Here is a 24,629-nt window from a genome sequence, read left to right on the forward strand (position 1 = left end):
CCTAGCTTCTCGGGCTCCGGAAACCTGGGCGCGAGGAGCCTGGGAAGGGCTGCCCCTCTGGCGCGCATCCTCCCCGGCACGGCCCGCTCCGGCTCCGGGACAGCTCTCGAATTACAACAAAAGGGGCTGGAGGCCGGGCCTGCTGCCGTGGCCGCCTCCCGGGAAGGGGGTGGGTCCGGGGAGGGGTTTGCCTTCCGACTCTCGTTAAAAGCACCGGGAAAAGCGTAAAGGAGCGACTCCAGCCCGCGGCGGCCACAACTTGGAACCCGCTTTCTCCAGCCGCCTGAGACGTCGGCTCGCCCCCTCTGCTCGGGAAAGGGGGTCAGCGGCGACGGGCGCGGAGAGGGGCCACCCGTGGGAAGTGCTGACCCCTGCTGCCCTGCTGCCAAGTAAGAGCGCTCCCAGCCCCTCCCCTCCCCGCGGCCGTAGGCAGGGAAGCGGGAGCGTCCCGGTGGGGTCTCCAGGCTCCACTCCCTGCGGAGCTGCCTCTCGGCGGTGCTCGGGGTTCCCGGGACCTGTGCGGCGGACATTCCGAGCGAAGGCTACTTACTTGCTCGGAGAGATGCTAGGACCCGCAGGCTAACGGGTTGCCCTTTCCGACTCGGGCGGACCCGCCCAACCCCGCCTCTCCTGAGCGGGACGAGGCGATGCAGCTGGCGCGCCCCGGAGAGCAGGGCGCTCGGTTCCTTGCTTGCTGGGGGCGCCCGCGACCGGCAGGACGGAGCTAGTCGAGGCTCTGGCGCTCTAGGTGCCTAGGAGGGTGCGGCGGGGGGCCAGGGATACGCGGAGTTAGGGCTTTTGAGGAGGTGGAGCGCACGCGGGGAGCGGGGGGCGCCTTGGAGTGTCTTCGGTGCTGCGGCTTTGGGGATACGGAGCGCACCGGGCTGGGGCAGAGTGGGTGGGGGCCATCGGGGCTGCGCCTGGGTGTTCTAGTACCCACTGCCTCGGAATTGGGCCTTCTCCCCAGCCTGCTGGAAAGGCTCGGCTGAGCGCCCAAGCGCCCTGAGTCCCGTGCGAGGACCGGCGCGATCCGCACGCGAGGTATTCCCTCCCACGTCGCCCTGGCTTGTCCCGGGACCAGGGAACCTCTCCCGCCGTTGTCACAGAGAGGCCCTGGAGTAGGAAAACCGGCACAAGCTACCCCGCGAATCGTGCATGCAGGGTCGCCCCGGGGGTAGAGCAAATCTTAGTCTAGTGCGGATACCCCGGCGGTCCTCAGTGCCTGCGGTTTTTACGCAGGCGCTTTGGCGACCGCGCTCTGCACACTCTCCCCGCAACCCCAAATTTGGGAGCCTTCTAATGTAGCAGGCTGCTGGAGGTGTCAGAAATCAGCGCCGGAGTAGAAATGACTAGAAGAAACAAGCGGAGACCACCAAAAAAACCAGCGCGGGTAGTGTGAGGGGACGCGGCGGAACTGGCGGGATGGGGGCGGGGGGCACTGAACTACTCAGAATGCTTGGAAACCTCAGGTCCAGGTTGAGAAGAACGATGTGCATGAAAGTCAGAAACATGCCCCCAGATTAATTTCGCCCCCTAAAATCTTTGAACTGCGGAGTTCTTAAAAGCAGTCCAATCGTTTCTTTTTGAAGAGCAGGAAAAGCACTGAAGGCCCCTGAGTTGGTCAGTGTGGGGCCTCGAAACCCCTTCCCTTACTCCAGCTCCTCCCTTACGCCACCGCGAGCCTGTCTGTCCAGGAACCCGCAAAACCCATTTGTCACCCTTGCTGGAATTATTTATTTATTTATTTATTTTTAAAGATTTTATTTATTTATTTATTCATGAGAGACGGGGGGAGAGAGAGAGAGAGAGAAGCAGAGGGAGAAGCAGGCTCCCAAGGAGCAGGGAGCCCGATGCGGGACTCGATCCCAGGACCCTGGGATCAGGACCTGAGCTGAAGGCAGACGCCCAACCATCTGAGCCACCCAGGCGCCCCTATTTAGTTATTTATGGTGTATTCTGTACTTAGAATGGTCAGGGATGGGGCTTAAGAGGAAGGCGAAGTGTTCATTTCCCTGGTCAGTGCCCAGATGAGTGAGTGACTCACTGGTCCCTGCCTCAGCTAAATCATTCATTCATCTCCCTCTTCCTTTTGTCCCGTTCTCCTTCCTGGTCCCTAGTATCTGCCCCGTGAAGGACCATCAAACCCATGGCAAAGTGTATGCCCCATGGGCCCCTGGAGCTCTTGGGGCCCAAGAAGACCCAGTCTCAGTGGTGTGTGTATGCATGAATCTGTTGGTCTCCCTGTGACTTTGTGTTAAAAAGTGACTTGGTCTCAAGTGAATGTGAAACTTAGGTCTGAAGACAAAGTATGCACTTGACATTACAGGTTGGCTGACATTTTGATGCATGGCAGACAGGAAAATTCCGCAAAGAGGCTTCTGTGTGTCTCCTTTCCAGCTGGGTTCCTGGCCTGGCTTCTCCTGGCCTTTTGCCACGTCCTTGTTGTCTGACTTCTGGATGACCAGTGTGGAAGGGTCTTTCTTGTGAGGGAAACAGATTTTCTGTGCTCTGGGGTTGACCATCGGTGAGGCTTTGTGATGTCCCCCCAGGTTCTGCAATGTGTATTTAAAAATTATTTTATATTCTGAAAAATTTCAAATATGCACGGAAGTAGAGAGAAGGCCCCCATATCTTCTCACCCAGCTTCAGATTATCAATATTTTGCCACACTTGCTTGTAACTATCCCTTTGCTCTTTCTTTTCTCATTGAAGTATTTTAAAGCAAATGCCAGATTTCAGATTTGATAATCATTCCATCCCTGTGTATTTCAGTGTGATCTTGAAAAATATTAAATAACCATGATGCCATTATGACACCTAAGAAAATTAACAATGATTCTTTACTATCATCTAATACCCAACCCATATGCAAAAATTTCCCAGTTTTCCCCCAAATGCCTTTTTAAGGTGATCTGAGTTCTGTTGGTTTTTATAATCTATGTTTATATCATATGTTATTCCTTTCAAACTATGTTTCTATCCACTGTGTCATTTGGTTATTATGACGCCCCACTAAAGCGTGAGATGGGTCCTGAATTCATTTTATGCCTGAGTAAACTGGCAAAGAGATAAGCTGTCCAGGTGGCATAGCTGGTGATTGGCGGAGCCAGGACCTGACCCAGCCTCCTCCTTCCTGGGCGGCGGTGGTTCTGTTTTTCAGCGCTGCTCCTGGACTATCAGCTGTTCTCCAAAGCGTTCATCTTGCTCTGGCTTCATCCTGAGCTGATCACTTCCTAAACACCTGCTGTCAGAAATCCCTGTGTAAATACTGAGTAATTGGCCATTTGGCACTTGAGGTAAATCAGCCGCAAAGTCAGGAAGCCTAGGTTTATTTCCCAGCTTGTTATGAAATTGTAGGAAAGCAACGTCCCTCATGAGGACTCGAGGTGGCCCTCTCTGAACTAGAGAGCATTCCCCCCAACCCCCCAATTCTCTGGCTCCTGGATCTGGGAGTGGGACGGGTAAAAAGACTATAGCTGCGATTCTTGGACAAGACCAAGGCCCCAGAAAGAAATCTCACTGAGAACCGTTGCCCCTCCTGGAGTGCTGCCTGAGTACTCTGGCGGCTGGAATCTTTTGTCGGAGATTCCTAACTGCCATGACGGAGGAGAGGCTTCCCTCTGAAGTCCTTCATTCACGGACAACTTTGTTTATTCTGCCGCTGTCCGATGGGGACACAGAACACCAGAATTTTGTACTTTTAGCCTTTTCATTACCTGTGTTTATTTGCTTTGAAGTGGGGTGATAGATCCTTTTTACATCTTATTAGTAAGGGCTCATGAATTGGAATTCTTCCTTGGCTGGCCATGTGGGAAAATGGAATCTCTTATGTCTTTGCCCCTAGATTTTCTGCTCGTATGTTCATTGCCCTGAAACAGACATTGGATGAACAGATCTTCCGTAAAACAGCCAGTCAGGGACAGTGAAACTGGCTGCTTCAATCCCATTATTCAACTGTAGGGACTCATCGGGGCACAGCATTGACCTGGAGTCACACTGCCTTCTGGGAACCACCAGTTCTCTTCCCCCTTCGCTGACAGGCGGGCTCCGTGGGGATACAGTTTCTCGGTGATTCCATGTCAGTGGTGGCAAGTTGCTTCTTTGACAGCTTCGGGGGCGTTGGGAGGTATAGTTCCCTGCTCCCAGGGCTGCCTGGATGCGGAACAACTTGTGATGACGACTGTTTTATTTCCCTCTGGGGAAGGGTCTTCGCCATCCGTCCTCATGGCCGTGTCACACAGACTCAGCTGCGCTGCGGACCCCGGCTGGGTCTTGAGGCTTCAGATGAAGTGGCCGCACCCTGCCCTGCTCCAGGCCCACAGAACCAGTGGGACTAGCAAGCGTGGGCCAGAGAAGGAAGGGCCAAGCAGATTTTGCAGACGAGCAACCGCAGCGACGCGCTGGGTCGCTTCTGTCCCGCAGCCATGTCCAGTCTGAAGTGAGTTCAGACCTTCTTGTGTTAGCGATTCCAGCAGTGCTTCTGCTGTCAGGCCTGGCGCATGCCTGCTGGGGAACACAAGTTGGCCAGGTGTGTGGGCTGGTCGTCCCCCTCGCCACCTGCGTCTGAGAAGCTTTCAGGCGCCAGGACCATCCTTTTGACGGGGATAAAGCATGAGGGTGACGGTTTAGATAAGATTTCCGACCAGAGTTCAGAAAAATCTTTTCGCACTTCTCTTGGCAGAAACAGCATACCCAGGCAAGTTTCGTGTGGCAAGGATGGGTGTAGAGTGAGAACGGGCTTAGCAGAGAATGAGTATGTAATTAGGGTCACAGCTAATTTCTTTTTGCCCAAGGCTTTTTGATCCCTTTATTTGTAGTATTTTTAACTTGGTGTTGTAATATCATGGGTGAATGATGACACATCTTTTTAGTTCTTTTCATTGTCAGAATCTCTGTTACATAAGCAGACACAGCTGGTCCCATGGAGGTTTTGTGCAAACTACCATATGTCCTCCGTGATGCATCCCCAACACGATGCTTGTGTGGAAAACCATGCTGCTTGGCTATAAAGCACACGATTTATGAGAACAGAACTTAACATCGATGACTTGTGAACAACTTACTTTGCTCAGTTTCTTTACAGTGTCCTTGAACTTGGATCCATGAACTCCCCCGCCCCTACCCCAGCCTTGTCCTGGGGCACCACTGCAGCAATGAGATAGATATCTTTCCAGAGTGCCAGCATGACCCAAAGATCTAGTAAGATCTTTTCCTAAATTTCTAATTCAAATACAAATGTCCTTTCCTAGATATCTTTCTAAATCAAATACAAATATAAAATGGAGTACATTTTTAAAGTCAACTCCTCCCCCTCCCGAGAATAGCGTATCTAGGCAAAATGGCACCAATCCTAAGCATACCCATGTGTAAACTTTTGTTGTTTTTATTGTGGTAAAATAGACATAGCTTAAAACTCACCATTTTAACCATCTTTAAGTGTACAATTCAGTGGCATTAAGTACATTCAACTTTTTCATCTTCCCAAACTGAAACTCTGTTCCTATTAAACACTTAACTCCCTGTTCCCGCACCTCCCAGCCCCTGAAAACCATCATTCTACTTCCTGTCTTTCCAAATTTGACAACTCTAGGTACCTTATATAAGTGGAATCATATGGTACTTGGTCTTTTGGTGACTGGCTTATTTCACTTAACATATGTATCCTCAAGATTCATCCATGTTGTAGCATGTGTCAGAATTTCCTTCCTTCTTCAGGGAATAATATTCCATTGTATGGATAGACCACATTTTGTTTATTCATTCATCCATCAATGGACACTTGAGTTGCTTCCACTTTTGGTTATTGGGAATAATGCTGCTATGAACATGGGTGTACAAATACCTGTTCTGGATGAATTTTTACAAAATGAACATACCCTTATTAACTACCACCTAGATCAAGAGTAGAAGGTTACCCAGAGTACAGGGATTTCCAGGGAGGCAGGAGATGTCAATTACACGTCCTGCATTCCCCTCCTGCAACTACGCCTCCGGCTGGGGATTGGACGCTCATTTTCTCTATCCTGAGGCAGTTTGGAAGAGATGTTTGAAAAACACAGTTTATAATGTAAAAGGCCCCAAGATGAGTTTTGAGATTTAAGCAACTTCTTTCCTTAGGGGAAGCTAGTACCGCATATTTGGGGTTTACAGTTGCAGCTGTGTTAACACATGACCATTAAACATAGTCCACCCAGGCTCTCCCTGGAAGAAGGGGGCTCACACCCACCTACAGAACTGCCCTTTTATCAGCTGCGGATGGAGCCTGAGTTTTAAGCCTGGAGGGAAAATCATGTGGCCATGTCCTACCTTCCTTTCTTCCTTTCCTTCCTTCCTCCTTCCCTGCTGACCCAATCCTCTCTCTCTTCTTAACCAAAATGATTTATTAGTGGCCTTCTATGTACCAGACACTCTGCCAGCCGCCGTAGGAGACACCGTGATGAATAAGGCATGATGTTTGATGTGTGTATTTAAAATGAAATCGTCGGTCAAGAATAATATTCTGATGGCTGGCAGCCAACCCCTCGGTGCCCACCTAGTGCCAACAGCAGCCTCAGAGCACAGCCAAAGAATTTGTGGAGTTTGGGCTTGTTGTAACACATGAAAAGAGGAAGACTATCCATCTGGTTACCTAGAATTGCTCTAGCATGCCCATAACCAAAGGGTAAGAAAAATTTTTTAAAGGACTTTTAAGCTGGGGTACCTGACTGGCTCAGTTAGTAGAGCATTGACTCTTGATAGCCGGGTCATGAGTTTGAGCCCCACAGTGGGTGTAGAGATTACTTAAAAAAAATAAATAAAATACTTTTAAGCTGCCTTGAATTCAGGTGCTCTGTTTGAGAGCATTCTGCTAAAAATGATGTTTAGAGACCATTTTAATGATGAAGAAAAAAAAACCCTAAAATTTACACATTGGTCTCTAATCCTTTTCAGAAAATCAGGCACTGTTGATTTTCTTGAACTGATACCCTCCAGGTGTTTTTCCTTCCCCACAAAGCCATGCCCATCCCTCCAACCCCCAAACAACCCCCTATGCCATCGGTTACACCATCATAACATTACCCAGCGTCAGGAGAGTTGCTGGCCTCCTCATTGGCCTCCTTTCCCTCGGTCTTGACCCATGCGAAACCATCTTTCATGCAATATCACCAGTGACCTTCCTAGAGCAGGGGATTGTAACCTTTTTCTCTAGGGACGAACAGCAAATATTTTAGACTTTACAGTCCATTTGTGCTATGTTGCTGTTGGTCAAGCCTGCTATTTTAGTGGGAGAACAGCCACAGATAACAAGTAAAGAAATCATTATGGCTGTGTTCCAATAACATTTTATTTCCAAAAACTGTATTTATAGATTTGGCCCATGGGCTGCAGTTTGCTGACTCCTGCTCTGGGTCACAGATCTGCCCCCGTCACCCTCCCGCTTGCCATTCATTGGCTCCTTATCACCGAAAGGAAAACTCGGCATTTCTTAGCATGACATTCAAGTTTCTTCTCGGCTGGCCCTCTGCTTGCTTCTCCACCCTCACCTCTTGCACTTCTCACCACACCCAGCGCGTCTACTTTTCATCTGGCAATTGGAACCATACACGGCTCCCCAAAATACCCTGCGTGATTTCAGACCTGCTCTGCCTGCTGCCTGGAATGATCTCCCCACCCCCAATTTTGTCAAACTCAAACTTTCCTCCAGAACCTGCGCAGTGTCAGCTGTCTGAGCCTTTCCTGCTCCTCATCTCCGCCTGTGATCAGCGCCTCCCTGTTCCACTTCTGTGCCTTTTCCTGCACTATTATTGCCTAAGTATAATGTGAGCTCCTTGAGAGCAGAACCCACGTCAGATACATCTTTGAATTCCCAACGCCTAACAGTGTTTGTCATGCAGCAGATGCTTCATAAATACATACTACTAACATGAAGTGTCATTTAAGTCGATTTTTTTAACAGCATAATTGAGATGTAATTCACAGACCCTACACTTCCCCCATTTGAAGTGTTCAGGTCAGTGGATGTTAGTGTTTTCACAGATATGTGCACCCATCGCCACGGTCAATTTTAGAGCATCTCTTTGCCAGAAAGAAGTATCTGGGCCCTTCACCTATCACCCGCTTCTCCGCCCACTCCCCTCCCTCACCCCCCTCCCCCGCTCCCCGCCTCTACTCCTGCTAGTCTACTTTCTGCCTGTATGAGCCAATTCTGGATATTTCATATAAATGGAATCATATATATGGCTTCTTTTACTTCACATAATGTTTTCAAGCCTTATTTCTGTTGTGGCTTGTGTGCATGCTTCATACCTTTTTATGGCCAAATAACAGACCACTGTATGGATAGACGCCATTTTGTTTATCCATTCACTATTTTTTTTTAAAGATTTTTATTTATTTATTTGACAGAGACACAGCGAGAGAGGGAACACAAGCAGGGGGAGTAGAAGAGGGAGAAGCAGGCTTCCTGCAGAGCAGGGAGCCCGATGCAGGGCTCGATCCCAGGACCCTGGGATCATGACCTGAGCCGAAGGTAGACGCTTAACGACTAAGCCACCCAGGCGCCCCTGTCTATTCGCTATTGATGGACGGTGGTTGTTTCCACCTTTTGGCTATTACGAATAGTGCTGCTGTGAACGTTTGTATACAAGTTTTTGTTTGAACATCTGTTTTCAATTCTCTTGGCTATATAAATAGGAGCTGAATTGCTGGGTCATGTGGCAATTCTATGTTTATCTTTTTGAGGAATTGCCAAACTGTTTTCCAAAAGGGCTACACCATTTTGCATTCCCACGAGCAAGGTATGGAGGTTCCAGTTTCTCCACATCTTCACCAACACCTACTTTTTCCCTGCTTAAGAAAAATCCTAGCCATTCTAGTGTGTGCGGAGTGGTATTTCATTAAAGTTTTGATTTGTGTTTTCCCTGGTGACTAATGATGTTGAACATCTTTTCAGGTGTCATTGAGCATTTGCACATCTTCTTTAGGGAAATGTCTCTTCAAGTCCTGTGCCCATTTTTAAATTGGGCTGCTTATCTTATTCTTATTGCATTATAGGAGTTTTTATATGTTCTGGATACTAGACCCCTTTCAGAAATATGATTTACAAATATTTTCTCCCATTTTGTGCATTGTCTTTTCACCTTCTTGATAGTGTCTCTTTGTTTCTCAGTTCACATCACATTTACTAAGCATTTATTCTGTAATGGACCCAGGAGATCGAGATTATGTGCTCTTCAGAGGGTTCACAGTCTTGAAAGGGAGACAGACATGCAAACAGTACAACAAATACTTGATCAGTATGCCTTTTTCTACCCCTACTACTGCTGCCCTGGTTCATGAAACATCTTAATGTTTTGTGCCTTCTGATGCACAAAAGTTTTAAATTTTGATGAAGTACAATATATACATTTTTAATTTGTTGCCTGTGCTTTTGGTGTCATATTTAAGAAACCATTGCCAAATCCAAAGTCATGAAGATTTACCCCTATATTTTCTTCTACTAGGTTTATAGTTCAGCTTTTATATATAGGTGTTTGATCCATTTGGAATTAATTTTTGTAAATAGTGTGAAGAAGGAGTCCAACTTCTTTCTCTTATCTTTAAAGATTTTATTTTTTATTTGACGGGGGGGAGAGAAAGAGAGGGGGAGAGAGAGACAGAGAGTGAGCACAAGCAGGGGGAGTGGCAGAGGGAGAAGCAGGCTCCCCACTGAGCAGGGAGCCTGATGCAGGGCTCGATCCCAGGACCCTGGGATCATGACCTGAGCCGAAAGCAGACGCTTAACTGACTGAGCCACCCAGGCGCCCCATCTCTCTCTCATTTTTAAAAGATTTTATTTATTTATTTGTCAGAGAGAGAGAGAGAGAGAGCACAAGCAGGGGGAGCAGCAGGCAGAGGGAGAAGCAGGCTCCCGCTGAGTGAGGAGCCCGATGCGGGACTGGATCCCAGGGCCCTGGGATCATGACCTGAGCCGAAGGCAGATGCTTAACCAACTAAGCCACCCAGGGGCCTCCCCAACTTCTTTCTCTTCCATGTGGCTATCCAGTTATTCCAGCACCATTCTTTTTACAGACTATTCTTCCCCATTGAATGTTCTTGGTACCCTTGTCCAAATGAATTAATCATAAATATATGAGTTTCTTACTAGACTCTCAGTTCTATTCCATTGATCTGTAGGTCTGTCCTGGGCCAGTACTACACTGTCTTGATCACTGTTGCTTTGTATTACCTTTTGAAATTGGGAAGTATGAGACTTCCCACTTTGTTCTTTCTCAGAATTGTCTCGGCTATTCTGGATCCCTTAAAATTCCACATAATTTTAGAATCAGCTTTTAAATTTCCATGAAAAAGACATTTGGGATACTAATAGGGATTTTGATGAATCTGTAGATCAATTTGTATTCTCATCTTAATGACAGACATTAAGTTTTCCAATCCATGAACATGGGATGTTTTTCCATTTATTTAGATCTTTAATTTCTTTCAACCATATTTTGTAGTTTTCTGAGGATAATTTGGCATGCCTTTTGTTAAATTTATTTCTAAATATTTTATTCTTTTTGATGCTATTGTAAATGGAATTAGTTGTGTAATTTCATTTTTGTATTGTTCTTTGAAAGTGAATAGAAACAGTTAACTTTTGTATATTGATCTTGTGTCCTGTAACCTTGTTGAACTCAGTTCTAATAGCCTTTTAGTGGGTTCCTTAAGATTTTTTTTATATATACACATGTCGATAGATTCCTAAACAAAGAGTAGTAGGTGTTCAGGAGGTGGATATGTGGTGTTCTAGAACAGGGAACAGCAAGTGGCAGGGAAGTGTGGAAGCAGGTGTCTTCTGGGAACCACATGCCCTCAGTCAGTGTGGGGAGAGGTCAGGGTATGGGTGCGTGCCATGCCAAAAAGAGTGGAGGCATCCTGTAGCCACCAGTGGGAGCCATGCCATGCTTAGAAATGTAGTGAGAATATTAGAATCATTCCCAGAAGGAGGCCCAGAAAAGACTTGTGATCAGCACGATGGACACTGATCAGGTCCAAAGGTACCTGAGAAAGTCTGCCTTCCTTGGTAAGGGCAAGAACTGGTAGGTTGGTGTGTATATGCCACGACTCTGCAGATGCCATTACCTCCAGGAATGATCATCAGCGACACAGTCCCAGCTGGCCTTGTGCAGCTGAGCCCGGCCCGCTTTGGTGATGTGGCGGTCGGTGCCTGTGGCTATTACTCACTGGGCTTCTGGAAGGGAGCCAGTGCTTCTATGGACAGCAGGATCCCGGATCACAGGCTCTTAACAAACTTGAGAACAGCACTCCTGCCCGCTCCTCTGTGTAGCCAGACATTTCCAGACAAGCCAAAGATGTGGCTGCGGTCTGTGTGCTGGCTGCACCTTCCCTTGCTGGCCCCGCAGGGTCTGATTCTCACCTGAGGGGCTCAGGCCTGAACAGTTGATCCTTGAAGGCTGAGGTGGTATCACTTGAATGAGAGCTTGGCCTGGAAGCTAGGGGAGACCACAGAAAGTGGACAAAGCCAAGAGTGAGTCCTGCTGGGACTCGCCCTACCTGAGGCATGAGGGAAGCTAAGTAGGAGGTGCCTGCTTGGCCACTTTTGAGGGGCCATCTCTTTGAGAAACTGGTTTGTATATTCCCTCCAGCCCAGAACTCCCTCCACCTCCAGCCCAGTATACTCCTCTTACTGGCCCTGCCCAGGCCTGCCCTACCTGTCTGGGCCTGGACCAACCCTCCAGAAATTTGCATGCCGTGGGTCCCATCCCCCACGACACTTCCTGCCCTAAAATCGCAACGTGTTTGCAGTGATTGGATTGCTGACCAAGTCTGCACACCATTCTGGCTCTGGCTTGGGTTCTCCTCCCCTTCGAAAGGGTGCAGAAACTCAGACCAGTTTGGCTACTGATCCTTAGCTCTGGGAAACAGTGTGTGTAAATGGGGGGAGGTGGCAGGATGGATGGTTAACACCTGTTATCCAGGTGGTGTGTGAAGAGTGGTTGGTGGGTGAAATGACACCCCTCCTGGGATTTTTTCCAGGTTCTTGCTGATTTTATATAATTATACTAGTCACCACTCATCGAGCATTGCCATGAGCCCGTCACTGTCCTGGGCCCTGGATACCTCCTGTGCAGCTAAGATGGTAAGGCCCTTCTCTGTTTGCGGAAGTCAGATCTGAATCTGAGACCACTCTAGAGGCCAACACCCTGTTCTTTCCATTATTGTATGTTCTCTGGTAGTCAAACTAGGTATTCCTTTTTTTAGGGGCTAGGGATTGGTTAATTTGAACCCGAGGGGCCTCTTGGCCTCACATGGTTCCCGCTGCCATTTTAACAGAGCTGCCTTCAAGCGACAGCACTGAGTTTGGATGTTCTCTGCCTCTCTCTCTGGCCTATGTGCTATAAAGATAAAATGTGTCTCTTACAGACGCTATATATATTCCTGATCCGGTCTGAGAGTCTCTACTAGGCACACTTTGAAGAGTTGGAAATTGTACCTTCAGCCTCCCCAAGAAAGAGCCTGGTTAAAATGAGATTCCACCCAGAGCCAGAGGTGGACTGTGGGGAACCCCCGTTGATCACAACCAATTACGCCTGACAAAGGCCTCTTTCTGGAGGATGAAAAAAAAAATCAGCTTCATATGCTCCCCTTGTCACCATTTCCCTGTGCCCTGAACATTCCTGCTCCGTGGCCAGAAATAGGATGGAGGTGGAATCTTTGGCCAGGGGCCAAATGGACCAGCCCTGGCCAAGCCTGGTGTCAAAGTCTGCATTCTTGTCTGAGGTGGTTCAGAAAGGCCCCAGCGTCCCCCAGCGCTTCCCTCATTCTCTGAGCACACCCCATTCACCAAAGGCAGCCTTCTTCCACAAAGGAATGTGTTCTCTGTGGGGCCAGGAGCAGCTCGGGGACCACAGCTGGGGTCGCCTCCCCACGGTGTGCCCTGGGCCGTGAATGAGGACCATTCATCACTCCTGCTGATCCAGCAGGAATCCCTGGCGGTGAGGGTCTGAAAAAGGAGACAGCCCCCAGCCCACCCCTTGACCCCCTATCTGAATGCTGACATCTGGCAGCAGTGTTGAGCGGAGCATTCTGTCTGGGTGAAAGAATTCTGAGTTCTGTGCTCCAGTGGTCAGCGAACACTAAGCGAGTGCCCTTTGCATCGTGGGCTACTCACTGCTCCTGGCTGGGGAGCGGTACCCTGGTTATGTGATGCTCCCCATGTGGGGCAGGAAGGCCCCTTCCTGGGAGCTGCAGAGCACAAAATGCGGAGCCAGGGCTGGGAGGAATGATTCATTCATTTCCCAGCCTACGAAGGACCTAGAAATGACAGGGCCAGTCATGCAAAGCTGGAGTGAGGACTGCCCTAGGAGGGCCCCAGACAGTCCTGTTGGTGGGCAGGTGGAGGGGGCGCCGTTGAGAGGATCAGCTTGCATAAGAGCAGTGCTTTCTGCTAAATGATGTTTACAATGTGTCCCCCACCCCCATCTGTCCGTGCCTTTGTTACTGACTGGGAATCAGTTGGTCACAAGGGGCATTTTTTGACTGGGTGCCCCAAAGTGAGGCATCAGTGGTAAGAGGCCATGGCTTGTCATATTGTTTAAGGCTACGCTGAGGAAGCCAATAGCCACTTGACTTTTCAGAAAATATTTTTAGGCAGGCAAGTTCTATAGCACAGAATACCCCCCCCTTTTTTTTCCCGGGTAGATGATGGAGTGATTCAGACAGGACTGCTTCTAGGGAAAGAAAAGCATTTGAGTGGCCCCAAGGCTCCTTGAGACTCAGAGATTTCTTTGGAGTAGGCCTTTCATATTCTAGGAAGAATGATTCAGCTGTGAAAATAGTAGCCTAAGAAAAGGACCTTGGAAATTCCAGTTTTACATTTTCTCCTTTGTATTTTGGAGCCCTGCTTGATTAAAGTTAAGTAAAAGATTTTCAGATATTTATCCATTATGAAAACAATGCCACTCTTGGAATCCTAGAAATCAGTGTTTCTAGAATGTACTGGAAAGTTCCTCAGGTGACATATGCTTTGAAGCTAAAGATGTCCTCAAAGAAGGATATTTATCAGACCATTGAAGAAGCTCTGATCAGATGAGAAACTTGAACAAGATCCAGGTTTAGAAACTCTCTTTCTCCCTCTGACCATGTCCCCAGCCCCAGCAAGACCAAGAAGCATTGGATGACTTAGACCCCACTTAAAAGTCTTATTTGCAGACACTGCAGACTCCCTAGAGCCCACCTTCCCATTGAACTTCACACAAGGTAGCACCTCCCTAGCTTATACAGCACATGTGAAGACACGTATTGATTTAGGTAATTAAGCTTTTCTGCCATATCATATATTCTTTGGAGCAAATGTATATTTCTAGTTTTAAACTGCGTTGTTACAAGAGCTGGATCCAGGAGGAACTACCTAAGTTCATCCCTGGGAGTTACCAGTTCCCCAAAATCTGAAGATCAAAATTAAATACAACCATTTCCATAATGCAGTTTAGCATCTTGCATTTGGCATTTAAATCGCCTGACCCAAATCTAGCAGGCTGCACCTGTTTGAACCCAAATACTTGACTTGTTATTTTTGACCACCTACTGTGGATCAAGAACTTAAGAAATACAATCTTTGATTTTTTATAACAATCCTGAAAAGTAGAAGTTTCTTGTTTTCCCTTTAAAAAGTTGCTTTTAGGTATATATCGCTTCCGTTTCACAGATGAAATGCAGAGACTTAGAAAATCTCAGTGTGCCTGAGGTCACAGAGCTAGGAAGTGGAAATGAGATTTGAAGCCTGTTCTGCATGCCTCTCTCTTACTACTCCATGCTGATTACTGACAACAGAGAGGTGGGAGTGCATCCAGCCCGTTCTTCATGGGGGAAGAACCTGCAGGCTGAGTGGGCCACTGGGCAGGGAGTGCTCAAGGCCCCCGAGGAAGGTGAGCTGAGTCTGGCTGATGTTTGTCAGGAATGCCTGGGACCTTCAATCCCAGTGATGTGAAGGAATTCTTTCCCTATCTCTCCCAGATACCCCCTGGGGGCATAGAGCCTCTTGTTAGCCAAGCTTATATTAGTATCCATTGTGTGAAAGTTGTATCCTCCAGTGGATTGAATTAAATGTAAGAATGTCCTCAACTGCTGAGCCGAGAGCCAAGTGAGAAAACATTAGGAGAGAGAATTTACCACTTTCTGATAAGCCGGGGCCACAGCCAACTTTCTTCTGGCACGCACTGGGTCTCATTCATGTTAATCACATACTGCAGTCCTTGGGCATCTTGCCTTGAACCCTCTGATGATGGCCCACTCCCGAGCTAAACTGTGTGAATAATTAAGACCATCTGCTACAGTAGTCCCTAGACTTCAGTCAGATGAGGTTTTAACAGAATACCCTCCAAGGTGAGCTTCCCCCTTGTGAACTTTCCTCAGCTTGCCTGGAGAGGGTTGCTGAAACCCTGCTGAGCTTGCTTTTTGGTGTGTGAGCAAGCTGCCGAAATGTTCCGCTGACCCAGCTGGCCTGTGTTCTGGGTAGAGGATGCTCCTGGAATTTCCCTGTTGGGTGGTGATGTGTCCTCACTGGCATAGACCCTTATTGGGACCTGGGAGGTCTTCAGAGGTGAATGCTGAAAATAGATCTTTGTTGCCAAAAACCCCAGCTGTGGTAGCAGATACCACATTCGGTCAGACGTCTCCACCATTTTTTTTTTTTTTTTGATGTCTTTAGCAGAATAAAATTTCTGACCAGGACTGATAGAGCAGGTGTGAGGAGGAAGAAAGTGTCTTCCATCAATCCAAATGTCATCAAATGTCCAGAAAGGTAGGGGCGCCTGGGTGGCTCAGTCGGCTAAGCGTCTGCCTTCGGCTCAGGTCGTGACCCAGGGTCCTGGGATCAAGCCCCGCATCGGGCTCCCTGCTCAGTGGTGAGCCTGCTTCTCCCCCTCCCTCTGCCTGCCCTCCCCCTGCTTGTGCTCTTTCTCTGTCAAATAAATAAATAAAATCTTAAAAAAAAAAGTCCAGAAAGGTAAAGGGAAAATTTACCGTATTTGTTTATGATTAGGCACCAAAAAAGGTAAGAGACATAGTGCTCTTCTGTTTGTTTTCTTGAAATTATAATTCAGGCCTTCCTTTGCTTTTGTTTATCATTTGGAGCCTAGTACATTTATTAGTGAAGCTCAAATCCTTTAACCCAAAGCAGTCTTCTTCTGTTTTTTTTTTTTTTTAAAGATTTTATTTATTTATTTGAGAGAGAGAGACTGAGAGACAGAGAGCACAAGAGGGAAGAGGGTCAGAGGGAGAAGCAGACTCCCCGCTGAGCAGGGAGCCCGATGTGGGACTCGATCCCGGGACTCCAGGATCATGACCTGAGCCGAAGGCAGTCGCTTAACCAACTGAGCCACCCAGGCGCCCCCAAAGCAGTCTTCTAAAGCAAATTGGTCCTGGGCAAGGACGGGTATACCAGAGTGCGCTTGTCTCACCCACAGGGATAAGAATAAACGTATCAGCTCTGGTATCTGGCTGCCTGGATGCAAATCCCAGCTTGATCACCTTTTAGCTATGTGACCTTAGGAAAATCACATAGACTTTCTGTCCCTCGGTTTTTCCTGGGGGCAGTAGGGATGCTGATAATAGTCTCTCGGAGGGTTTCCTGGAGCTGTGCCATCCAGTAGGCACAAGTGGGATATTGTGGGGCCGCCGAGCACCTCAAATGTGCTCGACCGGATTGAGATGTGCTGTGAATGTACTCACCAGATTTCCAAAGACTTAGTACAAGAAAAGAATGTGAAGTATCTCATTAATAATTTTGTATTGAATACATACTGGAATGATAATATTTGTGATGTGTTTGGGTTAAATAGGATATATCATTAACATTAATTTCACCTATTTCATTTTACTTTTTTTTAAGATTTTATTTATTTGAGAGACAGAGCGAGAGAGTATGAGTGGGGTCAGGGGCAGGGGGAGAAGCAGGCTCTCCGCTGAACAGGGAGCCCGATATAGGGCTCAATTCCGGGACTCCAGGATCATGACCTGAGCTGAAGACAGACACTTAACCCACTGAGCCAACCAGGTGCCCCTCATTTTACTTTTTAATGTGGCTACCAGAAAAAATTAAATCACATATGTGGCTCGCATTATGTTTCTATTGGGAAGGCCTGGTCTGAGAATTAAATTGGTCCATACCTGTAAGGCACTTTTCACATGGTAATTGATACAGAATGAGTGATCAATAAAAACGGTTTTATTTTTTTTAAAAATCCAGCTTTTTCTGTAACAGAATCCCACCTTCAACACCAGCCCATGTAGTGTCCAGGTTTCTGTATGAAAGCAGAGATCATACTTTTGGAAGAAGGTGGGGATGAGGGCAAATGAATATGTAAAACAGGCAGAGAATAAGAAAATTTTGTATGTCCCTGGTTGGGGGGACAAGTGTGGAATTGCTCACCACAATCGTTGCACAGCAAAATGACCAGACCCCCAAAGGCGAAGCACATCTACCTCTCGGCACCTTCTAATGTAATGTTCTGCTGAAAGATGGAGCCTGTTGAGCTGCCCCGTAAGCTTTCATTCTGCCTTCCTTCCTGAGGCTGGCATCTATTTGGAAATGGCCTAGAGAGGGAATGGAATATGCTTGGCCTACCTCGCATGCTTAAAGCATGAGATGATGCCCAGCCCCCTCTAGCTTCCGGAGCGCAGCTAAAGGTGTTGTTGGAGGTAAGCCGGGAAGGCAGAAGTCGCTGGAGCTGGCTACTTCGAGGAGGTGGGTCTTAGGAGTCACCGCTCCCTGTGGGGCTGCCATGTGGACCCTGCAGACACAACTCTTCTCCCCTCTGAGTGTCAGCATGGCTCACTGCCTCAGACCTTCACCAGCCCTTAGGCTGTCAAGTCCAGCAGGTGGTCAGGGGCTCATCCTTTGAGGGCTAACAGGTGTGTCGGCACATTTCCCAGGAAATCAGCTGTGATGAGTCGGGATTGTGCCTTACTCTGTCTCTCCTAGATCCCAGCTTACAGCCCATGATTCTCGTCTAGATACCAGCACTGATGATCTGGTCGGGTGAGATTTTAGGATCCCAGGGGATCTTCATCTTCCATAAATCATCTCAACGCCTGCCTCCCACCGTCACTACACAGTGAATTTCAGAGGTAAGCAGGTACCTATGGCAGCTGATCTGAAGGGCATGGGGAAGGTCCACCCACTCAGGAAAAACCCTGTTGCCCTTGCTTCTAGCATTGTACAATATATAAAACTCGACTATTGGAATTCATATCTAGGAGTTCCTGTTACAGTGTAAAAGTGCCCTGTCCTTAGAAGAGTAATTAATTTATTCTTTAAGGTGTTACATTCCTAAATACGATAATTTCATAAGGAAAGAATTTATCACCTTGCTTTCCAATGCAATTGATCAGAAGAAAAAGGCAATTTGGGTAGGGTGTGAGGATGTGAATAGGAATTTTACTTACTCACTCAATAAATATTTACTGAGTACCCACAATCGGGGGTTCTGAGTTGGCAGGAAGGAAAGAAGAAAACTAATGTGAATGAGTCTATGCTGTGTGCTAGGAATTTTTATATTATTTTATTTAATACACACACGCACACACATGCACGCACACGGAAGGTTATTACCATAATCCATAGAGGAAATTCAGGCTCTAAAAGTAATTTGTTGGGGCGTCTGGGTGGCTCAGTCGTTAAGTGTCTGCCTTCGGCTCAGGTCATGATCCCAGGGTCCTGGGATCAAGCCCTGCATCGGGCTCCCTGCTCAGCGGGAGGCCTGCTTCTCCCTCTCCCACTCCCCCTGCTTGTGTTCCCTCTCTCGCTGTGTCTCTCTCTGTCAAATAAATAAATAAAATCTTAAAAAAAAAAGTAAATTGTCCCCAAATCAATAGAGCTTGGAGGTGATGAAGGCAGGATTCAGACATTTGTGTTCTGATTCCAAGATGCCCAACAGACCTCTCCAGGGAGCCAGTGATGCCAATAGATACCAGAGAAAGGGTTGCCGAGAGAGGGAAGAAGACCCACACATTGCAAGATGAGGGAGCCAAAGGCCCCCTCCCATCCACTTGACTTCACTAGTGTTTTGACCAATGATCATAGAAGAGAGCTTGTTTTAAAAGCACCATGGAGAGGCATATTAAGTATCAGATGGCCATATGATCCCCGGCGGATGTGGACAGAGCAGCCGTGGAGCAGAGTAGATGCGCACGTGGAGGGGTGGTGGAGCATGTGTCTGGGGTGGGTTCAGCAGCAGAGCATCATAGCAGAGATCCAGGGAGGAAGTATTACTGAGGTCTAGCAGCAGAATCAGGACCAGGGCTCAGAGAGGGAGGGATCAGCCCCTAGAAAGACTGACCAGAGCAAGGCAGGGAACACAGTTCAACCCATAACAATAGTCTCACCTAGGACGTTTAGGACCTCAGTGGATTCATAAAATCTGAGAACCGGAAAGTTCTTAAGATCGTTTGTCCAGGGCGCCTGGGTGGCTCAGTTGGTTGAGCGGCTGCCTTCGGCTCAGGTCGTGATCCTGGGGTCCCGGGATCGAGTCCCGCATCGGGCTCCCTGCTCAGCGGGGAGTCTGCTTCTCCCTCTGACCCTCCCCCCACCATGTGCTTTCTCTCTCTCATTCTCTCTCTCTCAAATAAATAAATAAAATCTATAAAAAAATTTAAAAAAAAAAGATCGTTTGTCCAATGCCTAGGACAGCAAATGCCCAGCAGTCATGTTGCCACCCTCCTGCCCTACTCTGTGGCGGTCCTCACAAACCCATGCCAGCCCTCTAGCCTCTTAGGCCTTGAAGCCACTCAGCTCCCTAGACAGCCACCACTAGCTGGGTGGATGTGACATGCAAGTAGACTTCTGCTTGCCTTCCCTGTGCTAGCACACACTCTTCATGGCACAGATGAGGGATTGGAGGCTGGGGGTGGCAGGGACTCAGACTACAGAAGAGACTGAGAGCCCGAGCTCTTGTCATGGTCCCTGGCTGCATCTTGGGGTCCAGCAGGATGGTTCCAGGTCCTCTGCAAGCTGACCTCAGCCAGGCACTTACAAGAAACAAAATGGGGACAGACAAAGGCATCCCAGTATAGGAGGTAGAATTGGAAGCCAAGATACCCAAGGTCAAGAAAAGGCTCTGCCAGTTACTAACGATTGACCTTGGGGCAATCCAGTAAACCCTTGGGCCTCATTTCTTTTATCTATAAAGTGAAATGAGACGGACTGGCTGACTTGATGGACTGGCTCTGAATTCCCCTCCTGCTCTGGAGGTCTGCCCATTCCATCCTTCTTTTCCAGCACCTTGTAAACACTGTCTTCCAAATGCCACCTCCTTCTGTCCCTGCACGGATGGCTGGTTTCCACACCTATTGCTTTCCACACTAGCGTGCTCTAGTCCAGCCTACTCCATGTTTTCTTTTCCTAATTCTTCTTCCAAGCCCGGCTCAAGGCCGTCCTTCCATAGCCTCTCCTGACCTTTGTGCTCAAGCGGGAGGAGTCCTGGATTTGGGAAGCCAGAGCTCCAAATTATTCCCTGCTCTTGCTCCCTTAGCTAAGTGACCTGGACATGGCCTTCCCCTTTCAGATGGCCCTGCATGGTCCTTCCTGGCAAAAAACCTCTGATTTTGTTCTAACTCACACGGACCTCTCATACCCATAACTCCTAACACTCCCATAATCTGGGCCCACCTATTTAAAACTTGAGTAAATTCTCTTCCTACAGTTCTCGCATTCCGGAGAGATAGGACGCACCCCACAAGAATGGGAGCACCTCCCACTTCTTCTGGCTCTCCCACCGCAGCTCCTCCACACTGGGTACATAATAGGTGCTCAGTTAAATACTCATTAAGCGTACTACTGCTTTTCGTTTACATAGCACAAGTGAGAAAGTTTCTCTGAACTAAAAGGAGCTGAGTAAGGAGATGTCGCACAGGAACCAGGAGGCCGTACAGGCTGTTCCTCCATTCTTGCAGGAAAAGAAGGGAGGGCGCGTTTTCTGCACCCGAACTCTAATCTGTCACCTCCTCTGAGAGGAAAAATCCACAGAAGGGAGCCAAACTGCAGGAGCTACCAAAATTCAGTCCCCAACCCTGCAACTGTTCAATTAAAAAATGACATTATTCACCTGCTCTAATGATCCTTTCTGGAACAAGTTGTATGCAATATGAGACATTAGCTACATCAGTGGCAGAAAGTAGAGGGAGTCTTTCTTGAGGTTTGACTGCGGTCACCTCTGTCCTCTGAATTCCCACAACTGGGAGTTCACACAAGGCACCAGAAAACATGAAAGTAATGGCTTTGTATGAGAGAGCTGGGTTTGGAGAAGACAGCTGGGGCCACGATGGAGCTCTCACCTCCCAGGGAAAAGTAAGGAGAAGGGGATCAAGTTTTTGCGCTGCTTTTGCCACTGTTTTTATTGGCCGAATACGTTTTTATCACAGGTCAGAACGATATATCTATTTTACAGAGAAAAACACTCAAGAAGGGGAAATGGTTTTCTAGGGGTAAGACAGCCCTGCCAATGTAACTATAATCTCAGAACTTCTGCCTGGTGCTCTGTTCCAGCTCCTTTGTGAGGTCTGTTGTTTATAAGTAAAACTGTGACTCTCACCCACCATCTGGAAGGCCTGCGGTCGGCCTGGGCTCTGCCCTCCCCCTCCCCTCTTCCAGGAATGAGGATGGGTCTACTCTGAGCCAGCTGTACCCTGTCATTACCCAAATCTTCTAAAATAAGGATCTAACATGCGCCAGGCACCGGGCTAAGCCTGGGGGTCGTGTCCGGTGCCAGATCACCAACGGCACCCCCCAGACACACACGTGGGCAATGCGAGCAGAGAGGGGACACCCACTCCCACGGAACCTGGCACGGCCCTGGTTCCCGGAGAGGCCCCGCAGGCAGCGCCGCCCCCCCCCCCCCCCCGTTTGGCCCCAGCGCGGCCGCCGCGGGATCGGGGAGTCTAGGCCACCGGGCCAGCGCGCGGACCCTCCCCCCACGCCCTCCGGGCACCCTGGTCACCCCAGCGCCGCGCCCCGAGCCCCCGCGGGCTCACGTGTGCGCCCGAGCCGGGCCGAGTGCAGCCGCCGCCGGCCCCGGAAGACTTGGCGGCCCGGGCCCCTAGTGGGCTGGGAGGGCGGCGCGACCGAGTGCCGCGCCCGCCCCGGGGAAGGAGCGCAGAGCCCGCAGGCCCGGGCCCGTCCTCCGCAGCTCGGACCTGGACCTCCCGGTGCCCGGCTCCGTTCCACCCGCGGCATCAGGGGCGCGGGGCGCGGCAGGCTGCCGGCGGTGGCCAAAAACGGGGACCACCCTGGACGGATTCCCCGCGGGCCGCCTTGCTCCAGGCAGCTGGGGTCTCTCAGGCCGAGGAGGGGCTGAACCCGAGCTCAAGTGCAGGGCGCTTGGGAGCAGCAGGCCAGGCCTCTGGCCTCGAAGAGAGGCAGCGCGAGGAGAGACCGCAGGCCCTGTTGCTCTGTGCCCACCCAGGCTTTGCTTTGGACGTTGGTTTTCACCTGGCAGTTTTTTCCCTTCGGATGCCAATGAGAAAAATGGATTTTACAAAGCCACAAGGGAAAGACGAACATTCAGTAGAAAAGGGGATAAAAAGCGTGAAGAGAGAATTTCAAAAAAAAAAAAAAAAAAGGGAGGGAGGGGGAGAGAGAGAGAAAGAAAAGAAAGGGAGGGAAGGAGGGAGGGAGAGAAAGAGAAGGAAGGAAGGAAGGAAGGAAAGAGAGAAAGGAAAGAAGAAAGGAAATGCAGGTGACCAATAAGAATGGGGGCAGAGGGCACTCAACCTCATTAGTAACAAAAGAAATGCTAGTTAAAACAAAAATACCCTTTTCTGCTTATCAGATGGAGAAAGGTTTGAAAACCTGGTCATAGCTAGAATTTTGAATTTGTGAGGAAATCTACATACTACTGGCTGATGTACAAGTTGGCAGTGTTTCTGGAGAGCAGTTAATATAGTTTTGCAAAAGTGTTGACTTTTTGCCAGCTCTTTGACCCAGCAATTTTACTTTTTGGAATTTATCCCAAGACTGTGCAGAGTTTTAGCTACAAGGATATTCATTTCCACAATGTTTATAGCAGTAAAAAATTTTGTGATAAGATTATCCAATTTTATGATATATCGATAAAAATCTTGTAAGGAAATGTCAAAGTGGCATAATATTTGCAATATACTGGTAATTGTGAAACGCAGTTTACACAGCAAGTATGTAGAAAATTATTCCAGTGTTTTAAAGGTTATACATATATACAAAAAAAGGATGGAGGGGTACATAGCACAGTGTTGGTAATGGTTCCCTCCATCAGTGATGTTGAGAATTATTTTCTTCCTTTTACTTGTTTGCATTATCCAGATTTTTATCACTAGTTTGCATAACTTTTGCAGAAGAGAAAAGGATAAAAGTTAATTTTGAAAGAAGAGAGAAGCATCTGGGTCTAATACTTTACAATCCCCCAGAGTAGGGAGCAGAAGTCTCCACAAAAGAAACAAAAAATTCAGGAGCATTTTTCTAGGAAAGATTTAGAAATTGAACACTGGCCATTCCCACAGATTGGAGAATCCAAGAAGACGGGTGGAACAGTGTGGAGCTAGGCACATGCAGAGAGTAAGATTTCTTTTTAAAAAGGGCCGCTTAAAAAATAAACCGTTATGAAGGAAGAAGTTTATACTCACTGATTCCTAGAAATGGGAGGCAAGGCACACAATAAGGGGCCACACAGGGAAGCACCAGGGTTGGTCACAGGCAGAGGGAGTGAGGGGAAACTGTGGGTAAGAGCCTTTCTTGTGACTGTCACAGGAAGGAATGGGTGAGGCCTATGAAGCAGGCTAAGCAGGTTTAGGATTGGCTGGTCAAATGATTTCAGCTCACTCAGGGGCCGAGGGGCTCTCTCAAGTTGTCTGGTACCTGGCCCTGGGGTGATTAGGGCAGAGGCAGAGTGACCCAGAGTATGAGATTTTTGGTAAGGAGGTAGTTGAGAGGACAGGGCTCTGGATTGGTTGGTTTGCATATGAAAACTACACTTGTGAGTTCTTTATCATCTCAAGGAGTTAACTAACCCTGGGAAGGTTAATTGTGTAAAGCACGAACAAAATGCTATTTTAAAGGAAATCAGAGAAGACATTCATTCTGATTAGAGGAAGAATTTCCTCTGCTCTCCAAGGCCTTTCTAGCTGGGCTAAGAGTCATATTGACACAAGACAGATTAACAGGAGAAAAATCAGATTTAATTTCATATATATAGGGAATCTACACGGACACGGAAACTCCAAACACGGGCAGGCACAATGAGGTACGTATGTCATCCTGAACTAAAGAAAGGAGGTAGGGGTCTGGAACTTCAAAGGAAGGAATGTAATTCACAGGAAGATAAAAAAATAAATGTTTGATAAACAGATGCTGGGGAGGGGGGCCACTCCGGCCCCCCAGAAACAGCGGGACCACAGGACTTGGCACAAACAGGCCTTGCCAGGTTCCTTCCTGTCTACCGCACCCGGCTCGCATCATAACGTAGTTCTCTACGGTGGCAGCTCTCTTCCTGGAGCAGGTCCTCAGCTCTGTTCCTGGAGCAGGTCCTCAGCTCCCTTCCTGGAGCAGGTCCTCTATCTAAATTCTTTTTAGGCAGTTGAGGGGGAGGTGAAGAGCTTTTCCTGAATCTGCTGGGTTT

At 48.2% G+C, this 24,629-nt stretch overlaps 1 protein-coding gene across 7 annotated transcripts in view; it reads left to right on the top strand.

Moving 5' to 3' along the window:
- The first annotated feature begins 230 nt into the window (after window positions 1-230).
- Window positions 231-24,629, top strand: part of LOXL2 (lysyl oxidase like 2) — an 88,262-nt gene continuing 63,863 nt past the window's right edge. For 3 of the 7 annotated variants that reach the window (XM_073892615.1, XM_073892616.1, XM_025873831.2), the window contains exons 1-2: window positions 231-389; window positions 12,019-12,121. In XM_073892615.1, the coding sequence (XP_073748716.1) occupies window positions 12,071-12,121 (51 nt within the window). In that variant the 5' untranslated portion in view covers window positions 231-389; window positions 12,019-12,070. Of the gene's footprint in view, window positions 390-12,018; window positions 12,122-17,965; window positions 18,112-24,629 lie in introns of all 7 variants that reach the window. The other 4 variants (XM_073892617.1, XM_073892620.1, XM_073892618.1 and 1 more) reach the window with 3 other exon arrangements.

This window comes from Callorhinus ursinus, unplaced genomic scaffold, assembly GCF_003265705.2.
Source record: "Callorhinus ursinus isolate GAN/ISIS: 27379988/994484 unplaced genomic scaffold, GSC_fseal_2.0 scaffold4, whole genome shotgun sequence".
NCBI lineage: Eukaryota > Metazoa > Chordata > Mammalia > Carnivora > Otariidae > Callorhinus > Callorhinus ursinus.